This window comes from Pagrus major, chromosome 6, assembly GCF_040436345.1.
Source record: "Pagrus major chromosome 6, Pma_NU_1.0".
NCBI classification, from domain to species: Eukaryota; Metazoa; Chordata; class Actinopteri; order Spariformes; family Sparidae; genus Pagrus; species Pagrus major.
Genome location: NC_133220.1, coordinates 36,096,243 through 36,112,894, shown reverse-complemented (window position 1 = coordinate 36,112,894; position 16,652 = coordinate 36,096,243). Strand labels below are relative to the sequence as shown.

The 16,652-nt window shown below is 39.5% G+C and overlaps 1 protein-coding gene across 1 annotated transcript; it reads left to right on the top strand.

Moving 5' to 3' along the window:
• Nucleotides 1-480: 480 nt before the first annotated feature.
• Nucleotides 481-3,721, top strand: LOC140998404 (P2Y purinoceptor 1-like). Its single transcript, XM_073468688.1, has one exon. It carries the CDS (start codon nucleotides 481-483, stop codon nucleotides 1,507-1,509), a length of 1,029 nt encoding a protein of 342 aa, XP_073324789.1. The 3' UTR covers nucleotides 1,510-3,721.
• Nucleotides 3,722-16,652: the final 12,931 nt, after the last annotated feature.

The window sequence follows — 16,652 nt, the reverse complement described above, 5'->3', positions numbered from 1 at the left end:
CTTGATTGAAATGTTGGTACACACTCCACCTTGTTGTAAATGTTTTTATATACCCAGTGTTTGACAAGAGGGAGGGTGTGTCGGAGTGTTTCAACATGCAGGGTCAAATGCCAACCAAGTTGATATTTTATGTCCATGTGACACTTCAGTAGCTTGGTTGTATATTTCAGTTCTAAAAGGTAACTAGTACAGCAGGTCAGTGCAGGCAGGAATGATGTCTCACATTTAACAGGAATAAATCCAAGCATGTGTGTACGGCTCTTCGTGTGCGTCACACCGACCTCAGGACTGGGAAGTGGGCGGGCGTTTTCTTGGTTTCATATTCACTTCACTTCAGCATTGTTTTGCAAGACGCACTTGTATTTTCCAGATAAGATGCTTAGTATGAACCAGCCCGGCTACTGGCTGCTGTTTTATTTCTGTTAAAAAAATCATTTTGAATGAAAAAGAGATTTAAAACCAGTGGAAACACACGTGGAGATGTCTGGAAATATCACGCACGGAGACTGCGAGAGAATCAACCTGAATTTTACGCACACCTTTCTGCCGCCCGTGTTCGTCATTGTGTTCGTCGTCGGGACGCTGTCCAACATCTGGGGGCTGAGAAGTGTGTGCACCAGCTGGAACAACATCGGGAACATCAACATCTTCATGCTGAACCTCGGGGTGGCGGACCTGCTGTACCTTTCCACCCTGCCGTTCCTCGTGGACTATTACGCGCGGAACAGCCGCTGGCAGTTCGGCCAGCCTTTCTGCAAGGTGACCCGCTTCTGCTTCAACCTCAACCTGTACGGCAGCATCGGCTTCCTCACCTGCATCAGCATCTACAGGTACCTGGGCATCGTGCACCCCATGAGAGTGATGGGGAAGATCAGCAGCCGCCACTCGCTGGCTGTGAGCGCTCTGGTCTGGCTTCTCGTCATCATCCAGATCCTACCTGATATGTTCTTCGACAAGAATGATCTAAAATCACAAGACTCGTGTTTCGACACCACCTCAAACGACTTCATCAAAGCCTACTTGCCTTACAGCATCGGCTGGACCGTCACAGGGTTTGCCATACCCCTGGTTATCATTGTGGTCTGTTATGGTCACATCGTTGTGGTTCTTGCCAAAAAAGCCAACGTCAACCCTCTGCTGAAGCAGCGCTGTTTGAAGCTGGTCGTGATTCTAGTGATCCTGTTCTCCATCTGTTTTATCCCCTACCACGTGTTTCGGAATGTCAACCTGAGCACCAGGATTTTGAAACTAAACGGGACTTGTCACGCCAGCTTCGACGACATCTACATCGCGCATCAGGTGGGCAGATTCCTGGCTTGTCTAAACAGCACAATCAACCCGCTCATTTATATAGTTGGAAATGATGATTTCCTCATGAAGCTTCATCACCTCAGTAAACGGGCCCGGCTGTCTCTGGCCGGCCTGACAGGAGCAGTCATTTACCGCAAACCGATGCAAGGAGACGGGGATTCACCGTCAGACACTCGAGACGACCTGATGAACAGCTGACGCACAGTCGGTTCAACTCCGCACCGCGTGAACGTCCACATATCCTGAACAAACCGCAGTAATGGCGTGTCAGGTATGAAGCCTCATGAAGGTGAACAAGGTATCAGCCTGCTGGACATCATTAGACAGTAGACTCGTATTATTTGCAGCTGAAGCTCATGTTCTCGTCTCTTCCTGCACTGACTGATTGTATCAGGGCTTCAGCATTGTGTCTTGATGCTGTTCGCATTGTTGCACTCTCTTCAAAACTGATGTCCCTGGATGACCTCATTGTCCAAACCATGCGTTGTCAAGGACAATGTGATCTAATGCACTATAGCTGTGCACTGTTACAAGTGAAGCACTGCTTTGTATTTTCTCTAGTTTATGTAACTGAGACTTGATCAAAAGGGTTTTGAATAGAGGCACTATTGTCATTTAGCTCTCAGAGGCCCTTCCACTGCCGTATATTGCAGGTTTATTTAGAGAATGGTTTTAATTTAATCCAATGTTTGACATTTTTGCTTGAAAAATTACAATTAATCTTCTCAGTTAACAGTTGATGTCATGTCATTTGACTCAATCTATTGAATATATAAGGCCAGACTTTAGAGTCGCCTAGAAAACTGGTTACAGAATGCAACCAAAAACATTTATTCAAAGTCACTTTCACTCAGGTTTTAGGACAGCTCAAGTCTGAGGACTCAACAACAGATGGGGTAAAACGTAAAAACAAAGTTTGAATCTTTTACAAATGCATCACATCCGATTATTAACACAGGCAGTAAACTCTTCAGAACCTCTTCACCCGTTAGAGACACCACCCAGCTTTGATGCACATGTTGCTTGGATCATCATAACAACATGAAAAGTGGGATCAGAACCAATTGTGATAACAACATACACACAATGATAGATATATAAACATGTATACATCACACAAACACTTATACACATTTACTGATTTTCATATTCACATCTTGTATATATGTCTCTATAGTTTTTTTTGTGTGTGTACATAGCTGAGGGAATTACAACAAAGGTTTATACAATCTTGTATTGCACAATGACAATTAACTGAATCCTTAATATCCACAGGCACACAATGCCAAACATAGTTATTTGTTCAATTCTACAGCCAAAAAAACATATGTACATCCCTTTCATTGACCTTTATCAACTTCCAGTGTTAAATGAACTCCAGCCTTCACCCTGACGAAAGTTTCCCATCCATGTTCATGTTCTTTATTCTAATAATCTAATATAATTTTCAAGAAACCACTGATACTTCATAAACATTTTTGTAACGTGAGTGTTTAATTGTTGTCTCTTTGTAGCTTTAAACATGCAAACTGTACATATGTCATAGTGATGATGATGATGATGTTCAGGTATTTTCCTGTGAAAAAGTAGTATGAAGCCTTTTGTGTCACCAGAGGAAGCTGCATAATCTGATCAATCTGATGAACTGCCTCAAGTGTCGCTCAGTGGCTAAATTGCATGGGTAATGTAGGCGCTAGGTTTTTAAAACAGTCCACAGGTCTATCATCACAGTCCTATAACACTGTTGAACAAATGATCAGAATCAATACAACAGAACCAGAGATATCACCTTTTTCATTCCTACATTACCCAAAATGCAACAAAGCTACAGAGTGACATCACTTATGTGTACAATTTGTGTAGTTACTCTTTAAATCACCAGACAGGTTTAAGGATAATTGTAAAATATGGTTGTAAACAGAGATCTAGAAGTTTTATCCAGAAACATGCTCTGGTCTTACAACAACAAAATAGATGACAGTCAGACTCCACCACATAATCTACATAAAGCACACGGCCTTATTTTAAACATTTTCCTAGAAATCAAGTATCTGTAAAATAGTTTTAGCTGTAAAATCCTGAAAGGAAAAGTTCACCTACCTGTTAAAGGTAGTTGTGAAAACTTTCCTCCATGTGACCCATTTATCTGACAAATCCTCCCATTTTGACTGAAAGGCTTCTGGTGCAGCAGATATTTGATGTGACTTGTATTATATCGTTCTCTTGTTCATCCATGTTGTGCCCTCGTGCCATTTGTTTTGCACATAATGTAAGTTTCCTTCTACAAGTCCACTGTACATTTCTTTAAGACCAGAATAAGATATGGTTTCGTCCCAACTGTTCAAGAGAATATGTATAACTGATAGTCCTTTCTCAAACATTGGTTCAATAAACAAAGGCTTATCTTTAATTGATACATTTCTGCTGAGCTGTAACACTTGGCTGTGGATTTCATAAAAGGATTCCGGTTTTATGACATTGATCGATGACATGTTCCAAATAAACCTGATAAGTCTCGACTTGACTTTCTCCTTAATATGGTGAATTAAACAGCAGATTTCTGGAACAGAAGACAATAACTCAGTTGAGAACCACTGCAAATTCAAAATACATTCAGGACTAAGGGATGCTTGTAATGCAAAAGTTGAGTGCATGAAGGCTTAACAATTTGAGGCCACTATGTTTAGGATCATTATATAGGCAGGCGTTTTTCATCTTGTCAGGTTTACCACCCCTTAAAAAATCAAAAACATTTTGTTCATCATTTTTTTTAATCACTCTTCTGTCGGAGGAGGAGTGATTAAAAACAATGATGAACAAAATGTTTTGGATTTTCTTCCCAAGTTACTTATCACTGCAGGTGAACAGATTAATTCTGTGACTTAGCAAACATAGAGACAAAACATTACAAATAACTGCTAGCAGCTGAAAAATGTCAACTTTCTGATTGTGAGATCACTTCAGTTGTGTTCTCTCATGTGTGAAAAACAAATACCCTACGTAAGTCTATGTCTGATATTGTACAAATTGGTCATAAACTAATGTAATGCCCTGTTGTTGGCCTTTACGGTAACCTTTTCACTCATTTTCTGTTTGTCAGTACACATAACACAACACACCACACACTCCCCAGTGCAAATGTGAAACTGAGTTATAACTGAGCACATGGAGAGCTCTCTCATGAATAGATGATCTGATAAGTGTAAAATGCAACTGCAACAATGATCTATGATCAGCAGGTTTGCTGTTGGAGATGGAGAAAAAGGGGAATGTTGAAGTCTGTTGCTCAGCTATGCAGGAGATATTTATCTTCCCTGTGCTAAATTCACAGACTGCTGAGAGAATGTCAGGTGGCTGAAGACACTGCCTGCCTGCCTGCCTGTCTGCCTGCCTGTCTGCCTGTCTGTCTGTCTGTCTGTCTGTCTGTCTGTATGAACTACCTTTGAACCTCTCTGTATACTCTGGTTAGTCCATGTTTAAAAATGTTCTCCTTCTTCTAAAAGCCCAACTGTTACGCTTTTGTTCCCCATACTTTTGTTTTCTTCCACTTCACTGTACATTTAATTTCCAGTAGGAACACTAAGTATTTTAATTGCTACCTGATTAATACAGCAACAATACACTGTAAATCATGAGCTGTATTATTACAAAGTTCTCCCCAAAGATTTGGACACATTTTGAGTTCAGCCACATGTCATATGCAAAGTTTCAGAAAATGGGTGGGCCACAAACATTCAGACGTAGTTCTGTCTTTTGTAACAGCCACAAAAAACAGTCATAACCTCAAAAAAAAAAAAAAAAGTGACTCATGACACTGATCATGAGAACTCCAGATATCCAGGCTCACTGTGAGTGAAAGTTTAGATGATGGGGACTGTTTTGATTTACTGGAAAAAATCTGATGGATGTGCAGCATTGTTCTGAATTATGTGGAACTGCGGCATTAATGAGGTAAAGCATCCTGTCCTCCAGGCTGAGGACATGGAGTCAGGAGGATTTCACTTAACGACTTAGGTCCTTGACCTGCTGTGCATCAGCTGCTGATATATGAGTTCCAGGCTTGTTAGGAATAATGACTCTGGCTCTGGCTTGAATCTGGCTGGCAAATCAGACGAGGACTGTGATATAAACAGGAACATATAACACAATAAGGATACAGCCTCAGGGAAGTCCAACATTCCCATGTACTCAAAAGCCACAAGTGGCTTCTAGTTGGCAAGATAATAATGCATGAGCTACCTTGATTCTGTACAAGATATGCACAAGCCTTTTTCCCACCAAAGCAAACTATTGTGCAAACATCACTAGAGTGCAATGTATGATGTAATGACACAGTTAGAATGAAAAAAAAATACAGGAACAGGAAAAATATCAGTGTCATTCTTCTTTCAGAGTTGCAAAATAATGTTCCTGTGGTTTTACATTGAAGAGTGTCTCACACATTCAGTTCAGTTCTCAGTCCTTCTTCAGTCATCTTAAATCAGAAACACTGAATATTCCAGTCTTGTTCAACAGTCTGACAACAGAGAGCTCATTCCATCTGTGTCCTCTGTGCCTTTGTGGTGTCAGAGCTGGAGAGCAACACAACCTGTGTTGTCTCTACGGATAAATATTAACATCTCAATGAGTCCCTCCTTCTCCCACTCATTTTCTGATCCTGTAAACACAGTCTGGTAGGAAAAATACAAAGCAGCTTGATGAATGTGTATAAGCACTTAGAGGAAACACCAGGACCAGGTTTTAGAAAATCAAAGACATAGCACTTTGAATCTCATTCCCTGCATGCTGCTGCTGCTGCACCTTTTCTCTGTTGAGTTTTAGCCGTTCAATGTCTCGCAACTTCAGGATGCATTTTTGTTTCACTTTATTTGTTCATGTCAGCCTTGTGTTGAGGAGGGCGTTGTGTTCAGTTTGGAGATGCTGATTTCCTTTGCTACAGTGCCAAAACTACTAGTAACTGGTTTGCTGACCATGGTATTACTGTGCTTGATTGGCCAGCCAACATTATTAATCATGATGCCTACTCACAATTCCTACATGCGAGACTTCTTATGACCAATGTTGATCAACACAACACATAATTAGAATTACATTTCTGTGGATTGAACACAAGCCCCCTTCCAAACCAGACCTGACCCCCACCACCCCTCCATCCTGCTTCAGTCCATCTCCTTCAATTTATGGTGAACTTGTTAACAAACACATCACTTACGCATTCTCAAATATCTGCTCTTTAGCTTCCATGTTCACCTGTTAGTCTCCAGCTGTGTCTGTCTGCTTGGTGCTGAGTTTCTGAAAACAGCTGCCTGATGTGGCAGTGAGAGTAAACCAAAACAGTGAAGTTATGGGCTGGACAGTGAAACAAGGAGCTGAATCTCACCACAAAGCTCCATCAGGCCGAGGAGAGCTGGTCATTCTCTGTAGATTCATCACTATAAGTTATAACATAAAAGTCACAAGTCATAAAAGTCCTTTTTACAGTCATATTTCTCATTTAATACATTGTCATCATAAGATACTGATGGTATCATGAATTAATTATTAATAATTATCAAATTGATATATTTTACTGTGAAAATCTAGTAATCACCACAGAGTTAGCCATGTGTTCCAGATGCACAATGACATATTAACAACAAGTTCTCTACGAGTTTCCCGGGGAAACCATTATGGCTGACCTCAGGGGCTCGGCGGACCTAGCATAAGTAACAAAGTATCAGAAAAACTGATGCCATGACCGCCCTTTCAAGGCTCTAGAAGTGTTAGCTAAGTGGGCTAAACAATCGTAATAGTGTTATTAGTATTCAGTTGAGAAAGTCGCCAGATGTTCATGAATGACTGATACATCATACCAATCATTCTGAGAAATAGGATTAGCATCCTGTTACCTATGAAAATGCTGGCACCTTGTTAAGTGACTGGACACGCTGGAAGTCGTCTACATAATTTACACAAGGTTTAATGTAGGCTCGGAATAAGGTGGATACAAATAATCTCATCAGAGGCCTCTATCTGACCTTTTATTAAACTGGTGATTTAGACAAAGTAAAAACTCTCAAAACTCACAAAAAATGACAAGACACACAGTGATAATCATGAAACAAACTCATCAAGAAATCAAAACCTTAAATGTGAAAGGTGTCAATCCAAAAAGGGTTTGTGAATACCCAGGTTTTATTTCTTCTCGCTTGTAATTATTTTCATGTGGTTCAGAGTTCCTTTCACACAAGTGTGTTATTTTCATTTTTCAACTTCATAGTCCCCCAATACAATTCAACCCTACAAGGTGATTTATTTGAAATTAAACAGGTTTAATATGTTTGTGTATCTATACAACATACTGTATATACGCTGAATTTTCTCCACTCTCTCCAGAAAGTTCTAACAAAGGTCTTCAGGATGATGGTGTCAATCCACAGTCCATACACCAAGTTGACAGCATCTGCTCTCTTGACTGAGAGCTGATAGAACCTGTCAGGTATCAGGTTGTTGACCTCTATGTTGCACCCCTGGCATGGTGATATAGTAACCTGCTCATTATCAGCAGTGGTTGGGTGAAGGCTCTTTACATATCTCAAACTGCTGGTTTGGCTCCTTAACCCGCTGGCCTGCGATTTCCCAAAACAGATTCACAGTGTTGGATGTCGCAAGTGATTTGAACCTGTCAAATATCACCGGCATCCTGATGGACGGTAATACACTGCGCTGTGGTATGGACATGTTGCCTGTGTTGGGGATGAGATGGTTCTGCAGGTCCAGTGGGCTGAGTCTCTGAATCATTTTCCTGTCAAAGTCATTGACATACAGGTGGGTTTGGTGGAGCGTCTGCTGCATAGAAGCTGCCATGTCACTGTCAATTAAACCATTAATGACGAACTCCTGACAGGGTGTTGGAGGCCAAGGCAAGGCACGCCTCTGCTTGTCAATAAATGACCACAACATGCTGTCAGACAAATGTGAAGCGTGCTGCTGGTGGTCTGCGGCTGGTTGTAAATTATTGCGCTTGATTTGCAGGTAGTAAGAGCCTCTCTGCATGAGCAGCAGCTCCGCCTTCAAGACCTTGGAAACACATCACATGACCTCATGAAACCACTCAAACTCTCCTACTGTATCACATCCCTCAGACAGCACATTCATTAAAGGGTAACTCCACCAGTTTTACACATTAAAGTGTTTTCACAGGTCTTGGGGAGTTCTACCGCATATGTGAAAAACTGTATGACGCCTTTGGTGGCTCCAGAGGAAGCTGAATGTAATCTTGATGAATAAATTGCCTCCAGTTATGTCACTTCAGTGGCTAAATTGCATTGTGGGTAATGTAGGTGCCAGGTTTTGAAAAGCAGTCCACTGGGCTGACATTGCACTCCTGTAACACTGTTGGACTCATTATGGACAGTTTAAAAACAAATGATCAGAACTGATCCAGCAGAACAGAGATATCACCTTTTTTATTCCACACATGTTTCTCCCTTTTCAAAACCTGGTGCCTACATTACCCACAATGTAACTCATCCACTGAGTGACATCACTGGAGGCAGTTTAGTCACTGAAAGGCTTTATACTACATATGCAGTAGAACTCCCCAAGACCTGTAAACACACTTTAATTGGTGCAGTTACTCTTTAAGTGAATTATAGACACTGCAACCCCACACAGGTGTTTTCAGTAACTCTGGCTAATTAGACCTCTATTCAGGTTGAATTTGGATGTGGCTATGCTGGGATGTAACAGGGTGTTATCAAATCATTTGAACTAATAAAAATAACAGTGTTTAAAAGGCCATCCACTCAGCACATGCACTTCACGTGAACAGAGAGTGCAAGAACACCCTGAACCAATCAGAACCCCTGTTCACCTGGCGGTCAGGTCTCTCCTGATGTCTCAGCGGAGGAAAGCTGTTGGGGTGTGAGTCTTGTGGTATGGCAGTGTGTTGAGCGAATTGATGCTTCCATTAAGGGAGCGTTGTGCATTTCCTTCGCTCACCCCGGCTTTCTCCACTAGTGATAATGGATTTGAGCCTTCATGGGCTCAGGGGTTGCTCTTTGCTGACTCTCCCTTGTAGTTGTGGAGGTATGTAGGTCTGGACTGTGTTTCCTCATTCCCTGTCTTGGCTGTGTTTATTCTTGTAAGAGTATTACATTGTTTCTCTCATTTCTCTTGTATTGGTGATGTTGATTACTCTTACATATTTGCATGGTTACTATTGCATTGTGTAGTTTGTGCAATTTATGACATATTGCTTGTAGCTTATTGTGATTGATGATTATTATGTACATTTCTGTTTATTAATTTATTTTATTATAGTAACCACATGAACATATTCAGGAGAATAAAAAGTAATAAATGAGTGGCATATGAAGGAGAGTGTGTGTGTTTTTGACTGCAGTTATCCTGCCATCACATCATTTCTGTTCTAACCGGACAGCCTGTGGAGAGTGCAGTCTATAGTCATAGAGCCAGCATCAAAAGTGTTCCTTTAATCATAAGCACTGAGGTCACCAGTTTGGGATTCAGTAAACCAACATCTCCATTCCAAACAGTGTAAATTATCCTGCCCTAATAGGTCAGGACAGATGAATAGATGTCAATCAAGTACAGTCTGTGCACATCCAAATAGACTGGAGAAGAGCTCTCATCACTAAACTTAAGTGAAAACACCTGTGTGGATGAACTATGGCTGTGTACAGGCTTCAGTATGTTTAGACCTATATTAGCACTGTGTACTGACCCCTCATCTTTTTCAATGAGACCACTGTACTGACTCAGTGGAAGTGATGATGCAGAGGGCCCCAGTAAAAAGGCTGAACCTTGCTAAAACCTCTGGAAACATACTGCATTGACCAATAAAATGCAAGCATACCCTCCTTGGGGATATAACAAATTAACAAATTACATTCACTCTTGCTACTTGAACTAAGTTTTTTTTTGCGTGTGCTTGACCATTTTTGGTTATTTTTCAAAATAATAATTATACTTTGTACTTGTAGTAAGTACATTTCAAGTCACATCTGTTACGGAGTAAAAATAAAGTGACATGAAAAAGCATGATAGGCTGTGTGAATAGAACAACAGAATGGAGCCACATCAGCAGCTGCAGCAGAGAAGAAGGTACTGGTGTGTCTACAGCTGCAGGAGAGCAGAGCAGAGCTCCACACAGCTTTTCATCCAGACACGTGGTCGACATTACAACATAGACTCTGACCGGTGAATGGAAAAGGTACTTTCCAACTATCACACAGTGCCTCATAGTAAAAACTGCATGGCCTGACCTTTTACCTTTGCTCACTGAAGGCCCAGATTGTAATTGACTTCATTTATGTACACACAATAACAAATGGTGATAAATGAATGATCATTCAGAGGTATATAGCTTGTAATCAGCTCTACCTTGTGGTATATTAACCATGATGGTGTAGCCACTAAGTCTGGTGTCAAGCAGCTGTAGGATTTGCTTGCAAAGGTCTGGGAGGCCGTCTATCTGAGTCCTGACCTCACTCATCTGAGTTTTAACAGACCAGCATCTCTTCATCCATGGTAACTCTAACGTTTACAGTCATATACAGTAAGTGGGTTGAAGGCAATTAAAAGGATGTTGGTTTTGACTTTTTGCATTTAATCTGCAAATGTATTCTTAGGACATTTTCTCATCTTACTATGAAAGATGAACAGCAGATTATTAGGGCCTACTGTATGAATTAGTTTGATGTGTTTGTATGAAGTGTATAGTCCCACAATCATAATCAGACCTCCACAATCCAGTGCTGTCATAAAGCCAAAGAACTGACTACTGTGGAACTGTGGAACTGTGGAACTGTGGAAGAATTTCAATTTGGCACTAATATTTACAGACGCCGGGGTGTTTGCTCATATGTTTGTCTTCTTTACAAATAAGGACAAAACTAAATGTTATGGATCACTGGCGAGACAATGTTTACAGTGATGTGTCATTAATCACACAAGTGAAACTGAAATGGATTAAGGATTAACTAATATAACAAGCAACATGATTATTGATAAAGGAATGATGAAAATTTTTTCTTCTATTGATGTGTTTCCTTGACTGTTGTATCTTGAACAAATAAAATCAAATCATCACAGATTCTCTGCATGTCTGCAGTCCATTTACTCACCATGACCACTACAAAGTCCAACCTCAAGCATGAACCCAACTAGCCAATTACAGTGCGCTGTCTATACACCCACTTACATCTGTTAACTACAGCACTGCAAGCTGAACCTCCTTGGAATTTGTCTTTGAACAACATCCTGTTACACAATGAAATACATGACATTAAAAATCTATTTTAAATATTCAATATTCAGGGAAAAAGATTCAACATTACCTGAATGCTGCAGTGATACTTCATTCTGCTCTTTTTCTACACACATAAAAAAATGTTCATCAATGAAAATATGAAAATCTTAAGTGTGGGTGCGCTTCAGGGCAAAATCATTTAAAATTCTGGGAACGCTGGGAATCATAGGATGGGGAGAGTTTATTAGGTTTTACTGAATGATAGCTAATGTTTGCACAAAGTGAAATTCCTGTGCTTTGAATGCACATTGGCCATCAGGTCATTAACATAACCATAACAAAATAGAAGCATACTTCATGTTCATTTGATCAAGTAAACGTGAGTACAGTAAAAGTATGTTTCCAAAGTCCCAATGTAAAAAAACAATGTACTAGTAGTATACTTGTGTAATACTTCAATACTTCTTGGGACCAAATTGGCCCACTTAATAAAAGTTTCCTTATATATAACACTTTGAAGTGTTCTTAGTAAATACAGTATATACTAAGCACACTTTGAAGTGGTCTAATAACAGGGACAAACATGAGCCACTGAAAACCCAGGGAAAGATTTTCTGTATGACTCAAGAATTCTGAATTATACTGTTCTTAAGTATATCTTAATTAAGAGTCCTAGTACAAGTATAAGCCAGATATACTTTATATACCTGCCAGTACAAACCAAGTATATTAATATAACTTTGAGGACAGTATATCTCTGATAACTACAGAAAAAGTAAACTCTCTTATTTTATATTTAAAACAAGTATATGAATGGCAACGCCTGCCAAAAATGAAATTGTAAATTTGCATGGTTACAGTTTATTTCCATGGTTACAGACTGACAGCAGTAGCCTGTATCACCTCCAGGTTCTGTCATAAAGTTTTACAAATAGTGGATTAGTAATCCATACCTCGAAACTATATGGTTTTAACCCCACTATACCAATCACTGTCACTATTAAACTGATAACTCAAATACACATTCAAAACTAAACTGAATGTGCTGAAAGTTAGCAGTGTTCCCTGATTCTGCTGCAGGTTTGTTAACATCAGAAGTTTTAAACAGAAGTAGAAATCAATTCTACCTTTTGAATTATGTGAGAAACACTTAAAATATTGAAAATTATATTCTCTATCTTATACTCAACTTCAATTTATCATATATCATATCGATCATATACTCAACTTAGATTTTGAAATATTTTTGTAGATGCAGGCCTACTTGAAAGTCATATTTTAAAAAAAATACAGGTTGTGCCTTTATAACCCATGGACATATATAATTGCGTTGTTAAAGTTTCAGGGGCATTATGTAGTTTTGGAGAAGAAATTCAAACCCTGAATTTTAATATTTACAATATCAACAAGGTAATAACAAAAACTCAGAAATATTAACTTTTTCCATAAGTGAATAAACCAACTCTTCTCAGAGGAAAATAAGGTCCCAGAACACTGTTTGAAGCTAGAAAAGGTGGCAGGGTCCGCCACATATACACAAAGTAAAACAGTATAAATTGTGTTGTCTTTAAGGTCAGTTTGTTTATTCAGTTTATTCATCATGAAAACAAAGACAGTGTGTTTATTTAGTTTATTTAGACACAAACAAATGAATCAATAAAGATCTTTCTCATCTGATTAACATTTCTTCAACAAAACTACAGAGTGCTCCTTTAAGATCTATAAGTTTTAGAAATGAAATGTGTGATGTCGGATGAGTTACAGCTCATTAACTGGTTTAGCAGAAGCATCACAGGGGAATTGTTACTACAACCTTGCCACTCTGCCAGTCAATAGACCAAATCGATGCGTGACGTCATGCTACACTTTGTAATAACATCATGAAAAAGACAATCCAATCCAGTATGTGAGCTTGTGTGTGATGCAGGGTTTTTCTACCTGGAAGATATTGTTAACAAACATTTTGATTGGTTCTATATTTCTAAATAAAGCACAAACTGTTCTGGGGCTAAGACCACCACCACTTCACTCCAAATAAATATTCATTGATAACAACACCATCATGAGAAGCCAAAAGGTGAGTTCAGATAGAAATGGTGAGAGATAATTCCATGTACTGTAACAGTCATGCAAGAAAAAAAATGGATTGTTATGAGCTTTTCACCAGAAAAGAAAGCAGACCTCATCGTTTAATGGACATCTAACAGATGCCTCCTAATGGAGGAAATTACAGGCCAATCAGCCAGCATCCAATTACAGTTCTGCAAATGACCTGAGCTGAGAGGAGCCCAACAGTGGTTTGGTCTGTGGGTCTGTGGTCTGAACCTATTTATAGGATCCAGTACATCAGACTGGGTATAGGCTTTGAAATAGTGAGCCGCGTATTATTATTTATCTGAGGTCGTGTTGTGGATGTTGGTTTTGCTTTGCATATGATGTTTTCATGTGGCTTACAAATCAAGCAACATAACAGCTATTGAGGATTTTGTGATTGATTGAACAAAGTTAGTGTCCTTCCCATGTCTGCTACTGCTGTCTCAGCCACAGCTGCTCTGTAGCTGTTGTATTGAATAATAAAACCATATATGTCACACCATTCATCATCGTGACTGTCTCAGTTTTCAAATTTCGCTTCACATGATGCCATTTGATCACTTGTTTTCTGTGTGGATGGTGACATTAATCACTGATTCTGAATTCTGTGCTCACTTTGAATCATTTATTGATTAGGGATATGGACAAAGTCATAACAAAAATAAAACAGCATTAACAAACCATTTCAAAGTTTCCATATCCAATCCATGTATGATCTGGAGGAACAAGTTTTCCGATATTTTTAATTTAAGATCCCACAATGGGGAAATTCTCTTTATCACTCACATTACACACACATGCAGACACACACACACACACAGTGTATAGAGGAGATGAGTGAAGGGGCTGCCACATGCACGGCGCCCAACGAGCAGTGTTAGGGGTCTTGCTCAAGGGCACCTCGGCAATGCCCAGGATGTGAACTAGCATTCTCCATTACTAGTCCACATCACACTTTTTCTGGTCCAAGTGGGACTTGAACCGGCCACCTTTGAGTCCCCAAGCCAAGTCCCTGAGACTGAGCTATTGCCGCCCCATATATGCCCCTATATGCAGACTAACATTTAAATATAAATTTATAACACATCATTTTTTTGTTTACACATTAGAAATGCTGTGAGAATTGGCAGAAATTTTGAGAATGATTTGTCTCCACCTAGTGGTTGAATCATATTTGTTAGCGACAGACTGGTGGTCATGTTAACTGGTTTCACTTGATGTGCTGTGTTTTGTGTACATGAGTGCTTTCACAGCTGATTCAAATAAAAAATTCAGCAAGGAGTAATTCAGTCTTGTTTTGTATTAAGTAAACTGTCACAGTACTTTACTGAACCAACAGAAGAGAAATGGACTACTGTAAATCATGTACTGAAATATCTGGAAGGCACAATGGATAATGAACTGTGTTATAGGAAATGTGACAGTGAGAAACCAGGATTACAAGTGTACAGTGATGCAGATTGGTTACTACTGGTTATTGTGAAGTCTAAATGAAAATGGAAAAGCAAAAAGCAACCTACTGTTGCCCTATCCACCTGTGAGGCAGAGTATATGCCATTAGCCTCAGCCATACAGGAGTGTATGTATCTAGTACAACTGCTACAGGGTATTGACGGATGTCAGTACACACTACCCAAGGTTTATGAGGATAACCAAGGGACAATAGTGCTAGTAAAGAACCCTGTAAGCAGACAGAGGTGTACATGTTGACAACATGTTGACATAAAATATCATTTTTTAAGGAGTATTGTCCAACAGACCAGATTGTAGTAGATGTGATGACAAAACCTGCAACAAAGATTAAGTTGAGTAAGTTTGCAAAGTTTATGTTTGGAGAGTTACAATGTGAGAGCAAGTGGGTGTGTTAACATGTGTAAAATATGCTCTCAATTGTGTAAATGGGTTTTTGTTGTGGTGACATGGGCGGGTGCAAGTGTTGTGGGAGGAACGCTGACAGCCAATGAGAAGCACTGTAATTCACTTGTGATATGTTTGTATAAAGGAAATGAGATTGACGATAAAGTTCCCTTCCTGTGAGGATACCATGTTGAGCAGCCCACAGTGTATTATTCCTCCGTCATGCCCCAATTTCGGTCTAGCACTGGGTACTCATGTTAGGAACGCTGTGCAAATCGCGCTCTGACAACTAGTCTGACATGAGTCTGGCTGATTCATTTAATTGTACTTGGTTTGCCTGCTGCTAAACTTGAATTAGATTTGACTGCTTGACTTGACGTGGAAGTAAAAGCTTGGTCCTCCATAGTAAAATCCAAGTGTTGTAAAATTCTAGACATTTCTAAAGTGATAAAACAAGCTACACTAAAGTGTTGAACATATTAAACTTTACACATGCTAGACATCGATATGTTGACATTGTTGCTGTGAACTTGTTAACATCCTGACTTTAGTATTTAGCTCACAGCAACACTGAGTCAAAGAAGTCTCACAGAGCTGCTAGCATGACTGTAGACTATTAGTCTTTATTCCAAACCCTCAGTCACCTCTATCTGCAAAGACAGCCATAATTTGTGCAATGCTTTAATGAGTAGTTCATCAGTTCAACTTCCTGTTAAGAAAAAGTTCAGACTAGAATACAATCATGAAATATTATTGTGTCTTGAGCTAAGCAACTAAAATCAATATTTTGTCAAGACACATGGAACCAGATGACATCATCTAGTATGCAACAGACCAAACCATTACAAGGTGGAACCTGCAAAGTTCCAGAACTCAATGAAAAACAGGCTCAAGAGGTATCAAGACAGACAAAGAACATTAAAGTCAACACAGTGCAAATACAGTATCTACCTATGAAATCAAACCACTGAAGGTTATACTACTACCAGTAAAGCATATGAAAATGTTGCTATTGTGCAATGAACAATGAATTGTCTGATACATGTAATAAAACACACAGAACTGTTATGGACCTCAAAATATTCACTGTACTGGTATTGGTCTGTGCACATCAGATAATTAGTAACTGTACAAT